The sequence below is a fragment of the Sorex araneus genome, chromosome 8 (assembly GCF_027595985.1).
Source record: "Sorex araneus isolate mSorAra2 chromosome 8, mSorAra2.pri, whole genome shotgun sequence".
Taxonomy (NCBI): Eukaryota; Metazoa; Chordata; class Mammalia; order Eulipotyphla; family Soricidae; genus Sorex; species Sorex araneus.
In genome coordinates, this window is record NC_073309.1 from 22,634,470 (window position 1) to 22,647,664 (window position 13,195).

Consider the following 13,195-nt stretch of genomic DNA (forward strand, 5'->3'; position numbering starts at 1 on the left):
CTGGGGGCCCCGCCCCGTCCAAGCCAGCCCGGCCTGCCCCCCCAACCCCTCCCAGCCGCCTTACTGTGGAAGGAGAAGTTGAAGCCGGCAGCGCTGGGCAGGCTGGTGTTACCGCGGCTCCACCAGGAGCTGACGGACGCGGCGAGCAGCGGGGGCCCCTGGGCCTGGGTCTCCCGGCGCCCGAAGCAGAGCAGGTCGGACGCCCGGTCGCTCAGCGGAAAGTCGCTCTTCCCGTAGACGAGGTTCAGCCGCCCGGCCCCGCGGTGCCAGTAGAGGCAGAAGTGGTAGAGGCCCCGGGGCTCGGGGAAGTCTCGGGAGGCCGGCGGGAGCCCGGGGAAGGGCGCCCGGATGGTGAGGGCCGACTCCGAGTTGCTGACCGAGATGAGCAGCTCCGACGTCTGCTCGTACTGCAGGCGGCTCCTCTGCGTCTGGTTCCGCTGGCCGCAGAAGCGGAAGTCCTCCCCGGGGCCGCCGGCGCGGGCACCTGAGGGGGCACGGGCTGCAGACGGGGCGCCCTGGGAGCCGGAGCCAGCGGGGGGCGCAGGGGGGTGGCGCGAGGGGGGGACCCTGAGCCCACGACACAGGAGCTCTGGGCCTGGCCCAAAGACAGTCTAGGGGGCCCCACACAAAATGAGTTTGTCTGGGCTGGGAGACGCGTGCTGAGAGTGGACGATGGACCCAACATGGTGGCCACTTAGTTCCCGTATTGCAAACCGTGACACCCAGACGGAGAGAGAGAGTAAGAGGGACGGTGCCTGCCACAGAGGCGGGGGACGGAGGGGAATGAGGTGGTGTCGGGGGAGGGGTCCTGGGGCCATTGGTGGTGGAGAATGGGCACTGGTGGAGGGATGGGCACTTGATCATTGGGTGACTGAAATGTAATCGCGAAAGTTTGTAAGTCTGGAACTGTATCTCACGGTGATTCATTAAAAAAAAATAAATAAAATAAATAAAAGAGTTTATCTCCCCGCCCCCTTGGAAAATCTCCACCTTCACAATGCTCAGGGCCAACTCAAGAATGAATAGGGGCCGGAGCAATAGCACAGAGGGGAGGGCATTGCCTTGCATGCGGCCGACCTGGGTTCAATCCCCGGCATCTCATATGGTCCCCCAAGCACTGCCAGGAGTGATTCCTGAGTGCAGAGCCCGGAGTAACCCCTGAGCATCTCTGGGTGTGACCCAAAAGAGAAAAAATAAATAAAAAATAATGAATAATAATGTCAAAGGCAGGAGAAGCAGGGTTTGGCCATCGAGTAACTCCTGCAGACAGGCCTTCCCTGGACAGCTGTCAGGCTGAGCCCTGCCTGGGGCGCCCTGCCTGTCGTGGAGAGTCCACTGTGCTCCTCGGCCCAGGCTGTGCATGGTGGGAGGGGTGTTGCCAGAAGGAAGGGGCGCTTATTAAGGTGCTCCCCCGCCTCGAGGCTGTGGCCCTGCTCCCGCTGTCCGAGACCCGCAGGAGACCCGCAGTGCCCTCCCCGCCTACCTTGGCCCAGGACAAGCAGGAGCAGTGTGGAGCCCAGCAGGACACTGGCGGCCATCTTCCTCCCCGAAGTCACCCCGGACAGTCGCTGCCTGAAAGAGACCAGGGTGTCAGCCAAGGCCTCGGGGGGGCTGGCCGCTCCGGTTGGCTCCTGGGCCTCAGGAAGCCAAGGAGCACCCCTAAGGGTTGGCAGTGCTCAGGGGCCGGCTGCCCCCCACCCTCCCCCCAGCGGGCTGCTCGCCCAACCCTGCGAAGCTGGCGAGGCTGCAGTCACCTGAAACAGACCCCCAGGCCTGATCTCGCCCCCAGAAACATCATCATCATCATCCTCATCCCTGAGACCCAGCAAGGAGGACACCTCCTCCAGGAAGCCTTCTCCCCAGTCAGTCCCCATGTCCTGTGGGCCCTCTCCAGGTGGTTGGGAATGGTATATTTCCTTCTCAGCCAGCCTGGGGGCGGGGGTTCTGATCCATCTCTGTGGACAGGGCACAAGATTGCTGGCCAAAGCCTGCAACAGGCCTGGGAAGGGAAGGACCGAGGTGGGTCCTGGCGCCCACATCGACAGGAGTCAGAGGGGAAGGGCGCTTCCCACTAACGCCACCAGGGGGAGCCCATTCCAAGGCTTGAGCAGTTTATTTATTTGTTATTGTTATTGTTTGGGAGAGCCTAGCAAGCTCCCTATGGCGTATTCACATGCCAAAACCAGTAACAACGATGGGTCTCGTTCCCCTGACCCTGAAATAGTCTCCAATGCGGCACCGTTGGGAAGGACGAGCAAAGAGAGGCTGCTAAAATCTCAGGGCTAGGACGGATGGAGACGTTACTGAGATGGCTCGAGAAAATCGATGATCAACAGTATGATGATGATGATGATGATGATGATTGTTATTGTTATTATGGGCCAGAGCAATAGCACAGCGGGTAGAGCGTTTGCCTTGCACGCGGCCGACCCGGGTTGGGGATTCCTCTGCCCCTCTCCGGGAGCCCAGCAAGCTACGGAGAGTATCCCTCCTGCATGACAGAGCCTGGCAAGCTACTTGTGGTGTATTTGATATGCCAAAAACAGTAACAACAAGCCTCACAATGGAGATGTTACTGTTACCTGCTAGAGCAACAGAGATGACAGTGATATAGTGATACAGCAATACAGTGATTGTCATTGTTTTGAGTCATCATGAGATACAAAGTTGTCCGTGATTGGGTTTCAGTCATACAATGTTCCAACATGTGTCCCTTTAGTGTACATTTGCCACTATCAGTGTTCTCAGTTTCCCTCCTACCAGCCCACCTGCCTCTATGGCATCTCTCTCTCCCTCCCTTTCCTTTCCGGCTCTCTCTTTCCTTCTCTCTCCCTCCCTTTCTCACTCTCTCCCTCTCTCCCTCTCTCCCTCCCTCCCTCTCTCTCTCTCCCTCCCTTTCTTCTCCGTCTCTCTCTTTCTCTCTCTCCCTCCTCTCTCTCCCTCCCTCTCTCCCTCCCTCCCTCCCTCCCTCTCTCTCTCTCTCTCTCTCTCTCTCTCTCTCTCTCTCTCTCTCTCTCTCTCTCCCCCTCTCCCACTCTCGCTCTCACTCTCACTGTGATTTGCAATACAGGTACTGAGAGGCCATCATGTTTGTGTACTCCGTTCCAGCACCCCGTTCTTGTTCAGAGTGATCATCTCCTGCTACCACTGTCCTCCTAGAGTCCCTTCTCTGTCCTAAGGGCCCAGGCAGCTTAAGCTGCCAGAGTGTGTCCCTTGGCAGAGTGGCCTAGATGCCCGCCCCAGCCTCTCTGCCAAGGGGTGCCCTGGCCCAGCCTGGGTCACTGAGCGCCTGCCCTTAGCCAGCCCAGCCCTGCCTTGTGGTCTCACCTGCCGCAGTGAAGCCGGCCCGACAACTGCCCGGGTTCCCACATAGGGACCCTGGAGCCCAGGAGTTAAAGGACCATGACTGCTCCGCAGGTCAGCGGCCTTCCCTACCTGTCAGGACCAGGCCCCTAGCAGGGAGGGTATGAGACAGCACTCCAGAATCAATGCCCGGTGGGCTGACTGCTCCGTTACTGACTGGGGTGCTGGCCGCCACAAAGGCATTGTCATCCTAGGCTGAGCTACTTTTGGCCAGGGTGACCATCTTCCCGGAGCCAGGTCAGCCTGGTGAGATGTGAAACAGGAGGTGGGATTTGGGGGAGGAACCCAGGAGGACTTCCAGCAAGAGGTGGCTCAGGAAAGCAGTTTGAGGGCAGCATGAACGGGAGGAGGGTCCAAGGCCCCTCAAGCTCCAGCCTGTGTCCTGCCGCCTTCTGCCGCGTATAAAGGCGCCCCAGTCTCTGGAACCTTCTCCACCCAACCAGGGTCACGGTCAAGCTCACCGTCCAGGACCCAAGGGACCGAGGATATGAGAGCGTTTCCCGGACTCGCTGCCGCGTTTCCTGGCTGGAATTTCTGAGCTTTGGCACTGCAGCCTCAGGGAGAGCGTGGCTTCCTCTGAAACTGCCCAGTGTCCCCACGGGGCGGCAGAAGGAACAGGGACTCCCTCCTCCTCCTGCCCGCCGCGCCTCTGGCTCTCCACCCGGGGCCCCCAGAGCCTCTCTCGGGCCCCCGGCTCTGTAAGGGGCAGAGACAGCTCAGAGAAACGAACCCCCACCCCCGCCCACCCGCCCAAGTCCTGACTTTGGTTTTGTCTTTTTGTTTGTTTTGTTGTTCTTTGGGATTTGGGGGGGTTGTTTTTTGGGGTTTTTTTTCGGGGGGGTTGCACTTTTAATTCAAGGTCCAGAAAGGTTCAGTGGCAGCACCTGCCATGAGGCCTTCAGACTCAGCCCTGCCCGCAGGCCGACCCTAGGGACCCAGGGGGCAGAGACGGGAGGGAGCTGGGAAGCTCAGTGGGTAGCACTCGGAGCCAAATCAGTGCCAAACCTATGCCATAGCATGTGCTGTGGGGATGAAATGAACTATTGCCCATCAGGGACGATGAGAATCAACGAGAGAGCTCCACAGACCCTTTGTTGGCTTCTTTCTTTCTTTCTTTCCTTTCTTTCTTTCTTTCTTTCTTTCTTTCTTTCTTTCTTTCTTTCTTTCTTTCTTTTCTTTCTTTCTTTCTTTCTTTCTTTCTTTTCTTTCTTTCTTTCTTTGTCTCCTTCCTTCCTTCCTTTCTTTCTTTCTTTCTTTCTTTCTTTCTTTCTTTCTTTCTTTCTTTCTTTCTTTCTTTCTTTCTTTCTTTCTTTCTTTTTTCTGGATCACACCCGGCGATGCACAGGGGTTATTCCTGGCTCTGCACTCAGGAATTACTCTTTGCAGTGCTCAGGGGACCATATGGGATGCTGGGAATTGAACCCGGGTCAGCCGCATGCAAGGCAAACACCCTCCCCACTGCACTATCGCTCCAGCCGTCTTGTGTTTCTTGCCACATGCCCCACAGTGCTCAGGGGCCCCTTCCAGTGCTGTGGTGCTCAGGGCTCACTCCTGGCAGTGCTCAGGAGCACCGGGTAGTGCTGAGGATCGAACCTGGACGCCCACGTGCGAAGCCTGTGCCCAGCCCCTCTAGACATTTGGAGCGGTTCATTCCTGCCCCCTGACCACAGGGCCCTGTCCCCTCCTCTGTCCTCTCACTGCCTCGCTGCCCTTGGCCTGCAGAACAGTCAGGGGAAATGCTTGGAGCATGATACTTCCTTTCCTTTCCGGGAGAGCCTGGGAAGCCCGAACCCCACCCAAAAAAGTCCCTCCTCGGCCCCTCAACCCCCACCCCCGCCTCTGAGTGGGGGAGAGCTGGACGGGCCGAGGGCATTGAAGCCCAGCTCGGGCAGCGGGCTCTGGTCCTCACCTCCCCTTCCGGGACCACCTCGCCCCTGGGCAGCCCTGCACCCCGCAGCCCACCCAGGGAACAGGGGCAGCCCTGAAGGAGCCACACACCCCAGACTCCGCCAAACCGCTCAGCCAGGTGTGTGTGTGTGTGTGTGTGTGTGTGTGTGTGTGTGTGTGTGTGTGTGTGTGTGTGTGTGTGTGACAGGCCAGCCCTGCAGGGTCGAGCCTGGAACCAGGATCCCCGACCACACAAACGGAGCCTCACTAAAGCTGCAGACCCAGGGAATTGGGGGGTCGACAACCCCTGAGAACAAGCCCAGAAGACCCCTACTTTGCACCACACAATACAGACAGCATAGTGGGGGTCTCGGCACCCAACACGAAAGTCACAGCAGGGTCCCAGCTCCCAGGGGTGCTTCAGAGCACCCCCACCATGGCTGCCTTTGGGGGTCACTTCCCAGATGGGGAGACTGAGGCTGGGAGAGAGGGTGCTGGGTGCAATCTCACCTCAAGGCACATATGTGTGCAGTGTGGCGCACGCTGCACACACACACACACACACACACACACACACAAACACACACACACACACACACACACACACACACCCCTCCCAGACCCCTTGGCCCTGGCAGAGACCCAGGCGGCACGCTCCTTCGGAGGACCCCAGAGAAGAGTGTTGGAGTGCCCACGGCCATAGAGTGAAGCCCCCGCCAGCCCAGGGGCAGGGGGCCCCCGGCTCCCCTTCCGGAGCAGCCGCCCTTCACCTCCATCCTTCCGTAAACACACAGAGAACGGAACGGTCCGACCCAGCCGACACAATGGGGTGCGAGCAGACAGGGTCCCCGAGGGTCCAGGCAGAGCAGGGGGGCCGCCAGGGAGGGCCCGACTGAGCTGAGCCCCATCCTGCCCGCCCAGGCCGCTGAGCCCAGGAGAAGGGGCTCTGCCAGGAGGCAGGGACCCCCGGCTCACTCTCCCCCTGGCCACCAGGCCGGCTGTGGAGCTGGTCCCTGGGGCCCCCAGAGCCCTGGAAATCCCATTTCCCCCGGGGGCAGTGTGTCGGGGCGGGGGAGGGGGGCAGGACGCTGCCCCCACCAGCCCCCATCGCGTTCGGGGAGGGGGGGCGGCCACGCCCCCACCACTGCCCTTTGCGAGGGCAGACCCCGTCCAGGCCCCCAAGCGGATCAAGTCCTCGGGGGTCGGTAGGACACGCTGTCCCTCAGGGGGCGGGCGCGGCTGGAATGCAGGTTCTCAGGCCACGCAGGGGGGCCTCGACCCAGCTTCTCGTCCGGCTCCCACTGTGGGCCCAGCCCAGAGGTGCAGATGGCCAGGGCCTGGTCAACGCTGCCCCTGTGACCTCTGACCCCACCCTGAAAGTTGGGAGCTGGGAAGGAGCCCCCAGAGGTCGGGGAGGGGGCCTCCCAGGATGAGTTGAGCCCCGGGGTGGGGGGTGCTCCTGGGAGACTCATCCGGGACTGACCGGCACATCCTGGCTGCCAGGGGGCGGGGGGGGGGGGGGGGGGGGGGGACACGCGCAGTCGGATGCAGAGTGTGTCCTGGGGGGTGGGCGAGGGTGACCCCTGAGTCGGTGCGTGTCAGAGTGGGACCCTTCACATGTGCCCTAGTGTGAGGGGGGCAGGGGCGAGGAGGAGAACCCCCCCCCCCCCGCAGCAGCCGTGGCCTTCAGAGCCTGCAGGTGGCTCAGAGTGGGGGGCAGGGGGCGGCCAGGGGGAGCCCTGCCGGGCTCAGGGACCTGTGGGGGCGGCTGGGAGGGACCGCCCGGCCCTTTCCCAGCCGTCTGCTCAAGGTCGGTGCTCTGGAGACACGGGGTGCCCGTCATCCCCGAGAAGCCCCGCCCTCCCGGCGCAGACCCCTCCCCGTGCCCTGCCCAGCCCCCCACCCACCCGTGGAGCGGCTTGCAAAGGCCACTGGGTCACCGTCCGGCCTGTCCCCTCTCCACGGGTAGGGAAACCCCAGAGGGAAGGCGGCTCTGGGTCCGAGGGGGCGTCCCCGCCATCAAGACTGACCCGGGGCAGGTGGACTCCAAGCCCTCCAGGCCGGGGCTGCGGCCCCGCATTCTTGGGCCTGCCAGCACCCCCAGCCCCTCCTTCCTGGGCGCACTGCCCTCTGGGCCGCTCTCCGCGCGCCCACACGGGCCCTGGCCGCGGGCAGAGGAGGGGGAGCGGGGCCCGTGGGGGTCCCTGCGGGGCGGGAGGAAAGCCCAGCCCCGGGGAGCCCCCGCCTTTCCCCCATTGTCGCTGAGTCCGCTGGGCCAGTGCCGGGCTGGAGTGGGGGGACAGAGCCCGCTTCCAGCCCGGCGGCGGTGGGGGGGCCGTGCGCGGGCTCACCCCCTCCTCCGGCTGCGGGGGCGCGGGAGGAAGCAGAGCCCAAGGGGGCGGGCCGGGCTGGGCCAGGCCCTTGTCCACCCCCGGTTCCTGCGCAGAGCCGCGGACCCGCCTCGGGCCCGTTTGAGCAGCAGGAGACTGGCCGCGTCCAGAGCGGTGGGCGCAGCACAGCGGGGAGGCGCTTGCCTCGCACCCGGCCAGTCCCGCGTTCAATCCCCGCATCCCGGAGTGTCCCCGAGCACCACCAGCAGAGATCCCTGATGCAGAGCCAGGAGTGACCCCCCCCCAGCACGCCCCCGGGCGTGACCCCAAACAAAAGCAAATAAACACACAAAAAGCCGGTGAGCCAGGACTCAAACCCAAGACCTCCGAGCCGAGCTGAGCCCTCAGCCCTCAGTCAGGCTCCGAAACCCCTCGCTCCCTCACTGTCTCCCGTCCCTGCCAGCAGGGGATGTGCCAATGCCCTCAACAAAGGCGCCTGGTGAGGGCTAGAGGGATGCCACCCACCCTCCACAGCCCCGTGCAAAGGCAAACCAAAGGCTCTGATAAGTCCTGCAGGGAGCAAGTCCCCGTTTCCCAGACCCCAGTGGCCCCTTTAATTTCATTGTTCTGTTCTGTCCTGGCATGGGCTCTTGTCAGCAACTTGAAAAGCCAATTCTGGGAGGCCCTGACCCCTGGCACTCCAGAGACCTGGCATGAGCCCTGCCTGCGCGCCCCCAGGAGCCAGATTGTGACACCCCTGTCCCCCTGCATAACTCTGAGCCCTTGACAATGCCAGGCGCATGTGTGTGCAGCCCTGGGGGGCGGGGGGCCGACAGGACATGGTTCACCTCAAATGGTGGAGACCTGAGGGGGGAGTAGGCTCTGGCCAGGGTGAGAAAGATAGTGGATGAGGACCTCAAGGTACGAGAGTCCCAGGGCCGCAGTCAAGCCCTGGCGGTGGGGGTGTGGGGACGGGTCAGAGCCTGAGGGGGGAGGGGGATCGGGGACAGGTCTGCTCCAGGCGGGCCGCAGCCTGGTGCTGGGGGTCCACAGGCAGGACTGGGCACTTGTTCTGCCCTGAGGCAGCCTCCAGCCCATGGCCCAGGGCTGGAGTCCAGACCCCAGTCACACACACACACACACACACACACACACACACACATGCACATCAGTACATGCACACACATGCACACATATGCACAGGGAACATGCACATGCTCACATACATGCACAATACACATACACACCTCATACTCCCGCACACATGCATACGTACTCACACACACATATTCATGAACACTCCCACCTACACACCCACACACTCACACCTACACACCCACACACTCACACATGTGCACACAAGCACATTCACAGGTGCATGCACACACACCCACACACTCACACCCACTCTCACATGCTCAAATACACACACGCATGCTCTCACATACAAGGACACACTCACACACACGCTCACACACGCATGCACATCTCTCATACACATGCACATGCTCTCACTCTCACTCACACACTCTCACACTCACACACACTCATACATGCACGCTCACACATGCGTGCACACACTCACACGCACGCACACACTTTCACATACTCTCACACGCTCTCACACACACATGCTCACACACACGTTCACGCTCTCACAAGCACACACGCCCATCACGTCTGCCCTTGCGACAAGGCCCAGCGTGTCAGCGACACAGACGTGCTCCAGCTCTGGGCTCTTGGCCCGGCCTCGGGGCAGCACCTCGGTTTTCCCCTCTGCCCAGTGGGAGCGGGCCGGCCCGGGCCCCACCTCCTGTGCCCACCTCCCAGCCCGCACCGAGGGCAAAGGGGCACAGAGGGTGCCCGACGCCTCTTCCTGCAGACCCCCCCGACTGTCCTGCTCGAGTTCCCCTCCCCCGTCTGCGCCCCCACACTGCCCAAGGTCAGCCAGCGACCCCCCTGCAGGCTCCCTGGGGCCACAGTCCTCCCCCGGCCTGGCCCAGCGCCCAGCGTGTAGAGCCTCTGACTGTCCCAAGGCCAGTCACCAAGCCTCACCCCCACCTGGCCCTCCTCGGCCGCCAGGTCACGGCTCCGAGGCAGGGAAGGGGCACGGGACAGCCCCGAGAGGCTGGGACAGGACAGAGGCGCCAGCCCCGGGGACGGCATTCTAGCTCAGCTCCCCCTGCCGCCATCTCCATCCCTCTGCAGACTCGCCCCAGGGCAGGGGGTCTGCGGCTGCACAGCCCCCACCCCCGGAGGCAGGGGGTTCACGGCTGCCCCCACCCAGGAGGTCCAGCCTCTGGGAGCACAGCCTGCACAAATCCCGCTCTTAGAAAACGCCAGACCCGGCTTGGAGCTGTGCATGCACGAACGCCTCTCCCACTCCCTCCCACCTCAAGACAAAGGCCCTCAGGCCCAGCCAGCAGGGGAAACTGAGGCAAAGTCACCAGTGTGCCCCGAGCTGGCTCCCGCACTCAGACCCCTGAGTCCAGCCCCGTGGACCTGCCTGGCCACCAGGAACGTTTCTCTCTAACCCCATCGGCAGGTGGGTGGTCACCCCGGGGCTGAAGGACACGTTTGCAGGCAGAGCCTCAGCGCCAAGCCTCAGCCCTGCAGAGTTCACGGGCACCACTGGGTGTGCACCCCCCCCCCAGAGCTAATAACTGCGAAACAGTCTCCTCGGAATCGGGGGCCCTGCCCATCAGGACCTCCCAGTGCCACAGCAACTGGGCTCCCGGTTTCACCCACCCCAAGCCCGGAGCCCCTCGAGCATGCGCCAAAGGTGGGGGACCCCCCTCAGGGTTAGGGACGGAGGGTCCAGCCGGAGGGGCGCTGAGTGGACGGGTGTGGAAATCAAGCCCCAAACGCCCCGAGCACATCATCATTCTGGAGGCTGCTGTGGGAATTAATCCACTTAGAGAATCATCATGGACTCCCCGAGGGTCCCTGGTGCCCCCCAGTCCCACCCCGCCCCTCCCACGGCTGCGATCTGGTGGCCAGGAGCCCCATGGAGAGCGGAGCGGGAAGGACGGGGTGGTGGGGGGAGGAGAATGAATGGAAACGGCGGGAGAGAGGGGGGGGTGGGGACAGGGAGAGCGGGAGAGAGCGAGATGCGGGGGTCCCGAGGAGAGGGGCCGGGGTCTGGGGTGAGAGGGCAGAGAGGAGGGGGAGGCAGTGGGGGGTGGGGGGAAGGGCATACCTGAACCCTGCCTTGGTAGCCGGGGTGCAAGAACACAAAAGTCTGGCGTGAGGGTCGAGCGCGCGGGGAGAGCTTCCTGGTCTGTCTGCAGGCTGCCGCGCCGAGTGGGGGTCTGTGCCCGGGGGGCTCAGGGGGCCAACAGGGCTCAGCCCTCAGCCCCCAGCCCCACGCCCTCACCAGGGCTTCCAACAAAGGGGGCAGCGGGGAGTATGGGATGTGAGCCCCGAGAAGGGGCGCAGGTGACTGCAGCCCCTGGCAACCGTTGCCCTGGCAACCGTTGGCAGCTGCCCGGGCTCCTACGTCAGGCCCCCCCACCCCTCCTCGCTCTGCCCCAAGCAGGGAGGGGCCCCAGCTCGGCTCCTCGAGACCCGGACAGGCTGCCCCGGGCAGGAGGCTCGCCTAGGCAGCCAGAAGGATTCCCGCCTCGCCAGAGACCTCGCTTTCCGTTTCTCCCGAGATTTGGATGTGAAAGCTGCAGGTGGGTTCTCAACCACTTCAAAGAACCTGCTGGGAACTACCTCGGGACCCCCAATGCCTGTCGCCAGCTGCTGTTGCACCCGCTGTCTGCCAGGTTGGACGTTTCCTCACTCGAGCCTGGAGGACACACCGCCCTTTCCTGCACACACTAAATGGCCCACACCTCCAGGAAGCCCTCCGGGGTGCCAAGACACATCAGGACTCTTCCTTCTGAGCTCTTCTGGCTCTCCCCGAGCTCCCCGGGAGCCACCCGCAGCTCAGACCCCCCACGCTGTGACCCCAACTACCAGTCCACGAAGGGAAGGACTGCCGGAGCTCCCAGGAGTGCCACCTTGTTCCCTGATGCTTGCCCGCTGGCCCGCCCCACAGAGGGGAAGCAGGTCCAGGAGGCCCCACGACTGCTCAGGGGGTGGAGGGTCCGGACTCCAAACCAGCCATCCTCGGAGGCACAAAGGCAGCCCGGCCAACCCCGCCCCCACGCGACGCCCACACTGGACCTGATCACCCCCAGGGCCGGGGAGCTCACCTCCTTGCAAGACGGCACGTCCCTCTGACCTCGACCCCCCTCAGAGCACCTCAGCAAGGGGGAGAAGCCCACAACGGGTCTGGGTGGCCTCCGTGTACCCCAGGGGACACCGCCGGGATGGAGGGGGCTGGGGGGGCTTCCCCCAACCCCCCGCCCTACCAGGCTTTCAGAAGCTCCCAACCAGCAGCAATGGGACTCGGGGGAGCAGAGGGCCCAGCCACGCGGCTCCAAGCCCATTCCCCAAACAACTGGGGGACCCCCTGAGTGGCCACGGCCCCCAGACGCGGGGACAGTTGGGGGGGTCTCTGAGAGGCCCTGGGAAAGGCAGCAGGCGCTCAGGGCCGGGGGGGGGGGGGCCCTCCCCCGACGGAGGGCCCAGCGCCAGGACCCGCTGGGGTCAGGCTATTGTCTCCCTCCGCCCTGGCCGAGCCCCATTCAGGCACTATTTTTGGCCCCCTGGAGGAAGAGGAAAAGAAAGCAAAGAAAGGATTTGCTGTTCTGTGTGAAACCTTGGCCAGAAAGGAGCCTCTGTGGCCGCCAACAGCCGGGCCTGGCACGGAGGGGCGCCGGCCTTTCCCACACGCCTGGGACCCTCGCAGCGACATGCAGAGAAACAGAGTCCCCGAGCCCTTGCTGGCATAAAAAAGAAAAAAAGCCCGGACACCTCAGGCAGGGCCCCCTGCAGCCCACCTGCCCCGACCCCCCCACACCCCCCTGCAGAAGCCTGTCCCAACCCCCACATCCACCCGTCCTGGCCACCTTCCCTCAGCCTGAGCCGGCTCGGGTCCAAACGACGCTCTGGGCCACTCACTGGCCCTGCCTTGTACCAGGAGCCGCAGGGCATCACCCCGGGGGCAGCAGCCCCAGCCCCCAGCTCTGCGTCAGTCCCCGCCCCGAGACCCCCAGCTGTCCTGGGACTATTAGGGGGAGAGGGAGCCACACCTGTCCCCGCCTCCCCGCACACCCCCCAGGTCCAGCTCTCCTGGCTGCGGCTTCCTCACGGAGGGGGGGGCGGTGGGGGGGTTACAGGGCTGTGCCCACTCGACGCCATCCAGCGACTCAGGGGCACACACACTCCCCGCCCCCCCGCCCGCCGTCAGATGCTTGGCCAGAGATGGGCCAGGGGCAGGAGCTGAGAGGGGGCCCCCCCTGGCCACACCTGCAACCCGCAGGGGCCACCGCCGGAAAGTGCTTCTGGGCTCGGGGTCTCAGGGCCGGGACTCTGCGGACAGGGTGACGGGTGGGGAATGCGCCAATGACAAGGGGCCGGGTTTTCACGATGCCAAGCGTCAGACGTGCCCCCGAGGGTGCCCTGGGTGCGCTAAAGTAGGGCACGGGGGGAAGGGGCTCTGTCTGTGGCCAGGCCGGGTGCCAGGGACAGGCTCAGGTGCGGGGCGGGGGCTAACAGTGCGA

The 13,195-nt window shown here is 63.7% G+C and overlaps 1 protein-coding gene across 8 annotated transcripts in view; it reads right to left on the minus strand.

Moving 5' to 3' along the window:
* ADGRG1 (adhesion G protein-coupled receptor G1) overlaps nt 1-13,195 on the minus strand; it is a 28,979-nt gene that overhangs the window by 11,580 nt on the left and 4,204 nt on the right. For 2 of the 8 annotated variants that reach the window (XM_055145419.1, XM_055145421.1), the window contains exons 2-3: nt 1,484-1,572; nt 65-499 (exon numbers count right to left, since the gene is read on the minus strand). In XM_055145419.1, the coding sequence (XP_055001394.1) occupies nt 65-499; nt 1,484-1,538 (490 nt within the window). In that variant the 5' untranslated portion in view covers nt 1,539-1,572. Of the gene's footprint in view, nt 1-64; nt 500-1,483; nt 1,573-10,779; nt 11,082-11,543; nt 11,754-13,195 lie in introns of those variants that run through there. The other 6 variants (XM_055145422.1, XM_055145424.1, XM_055145417.1 and 3 more) reach the window with 5 other exon arrangements.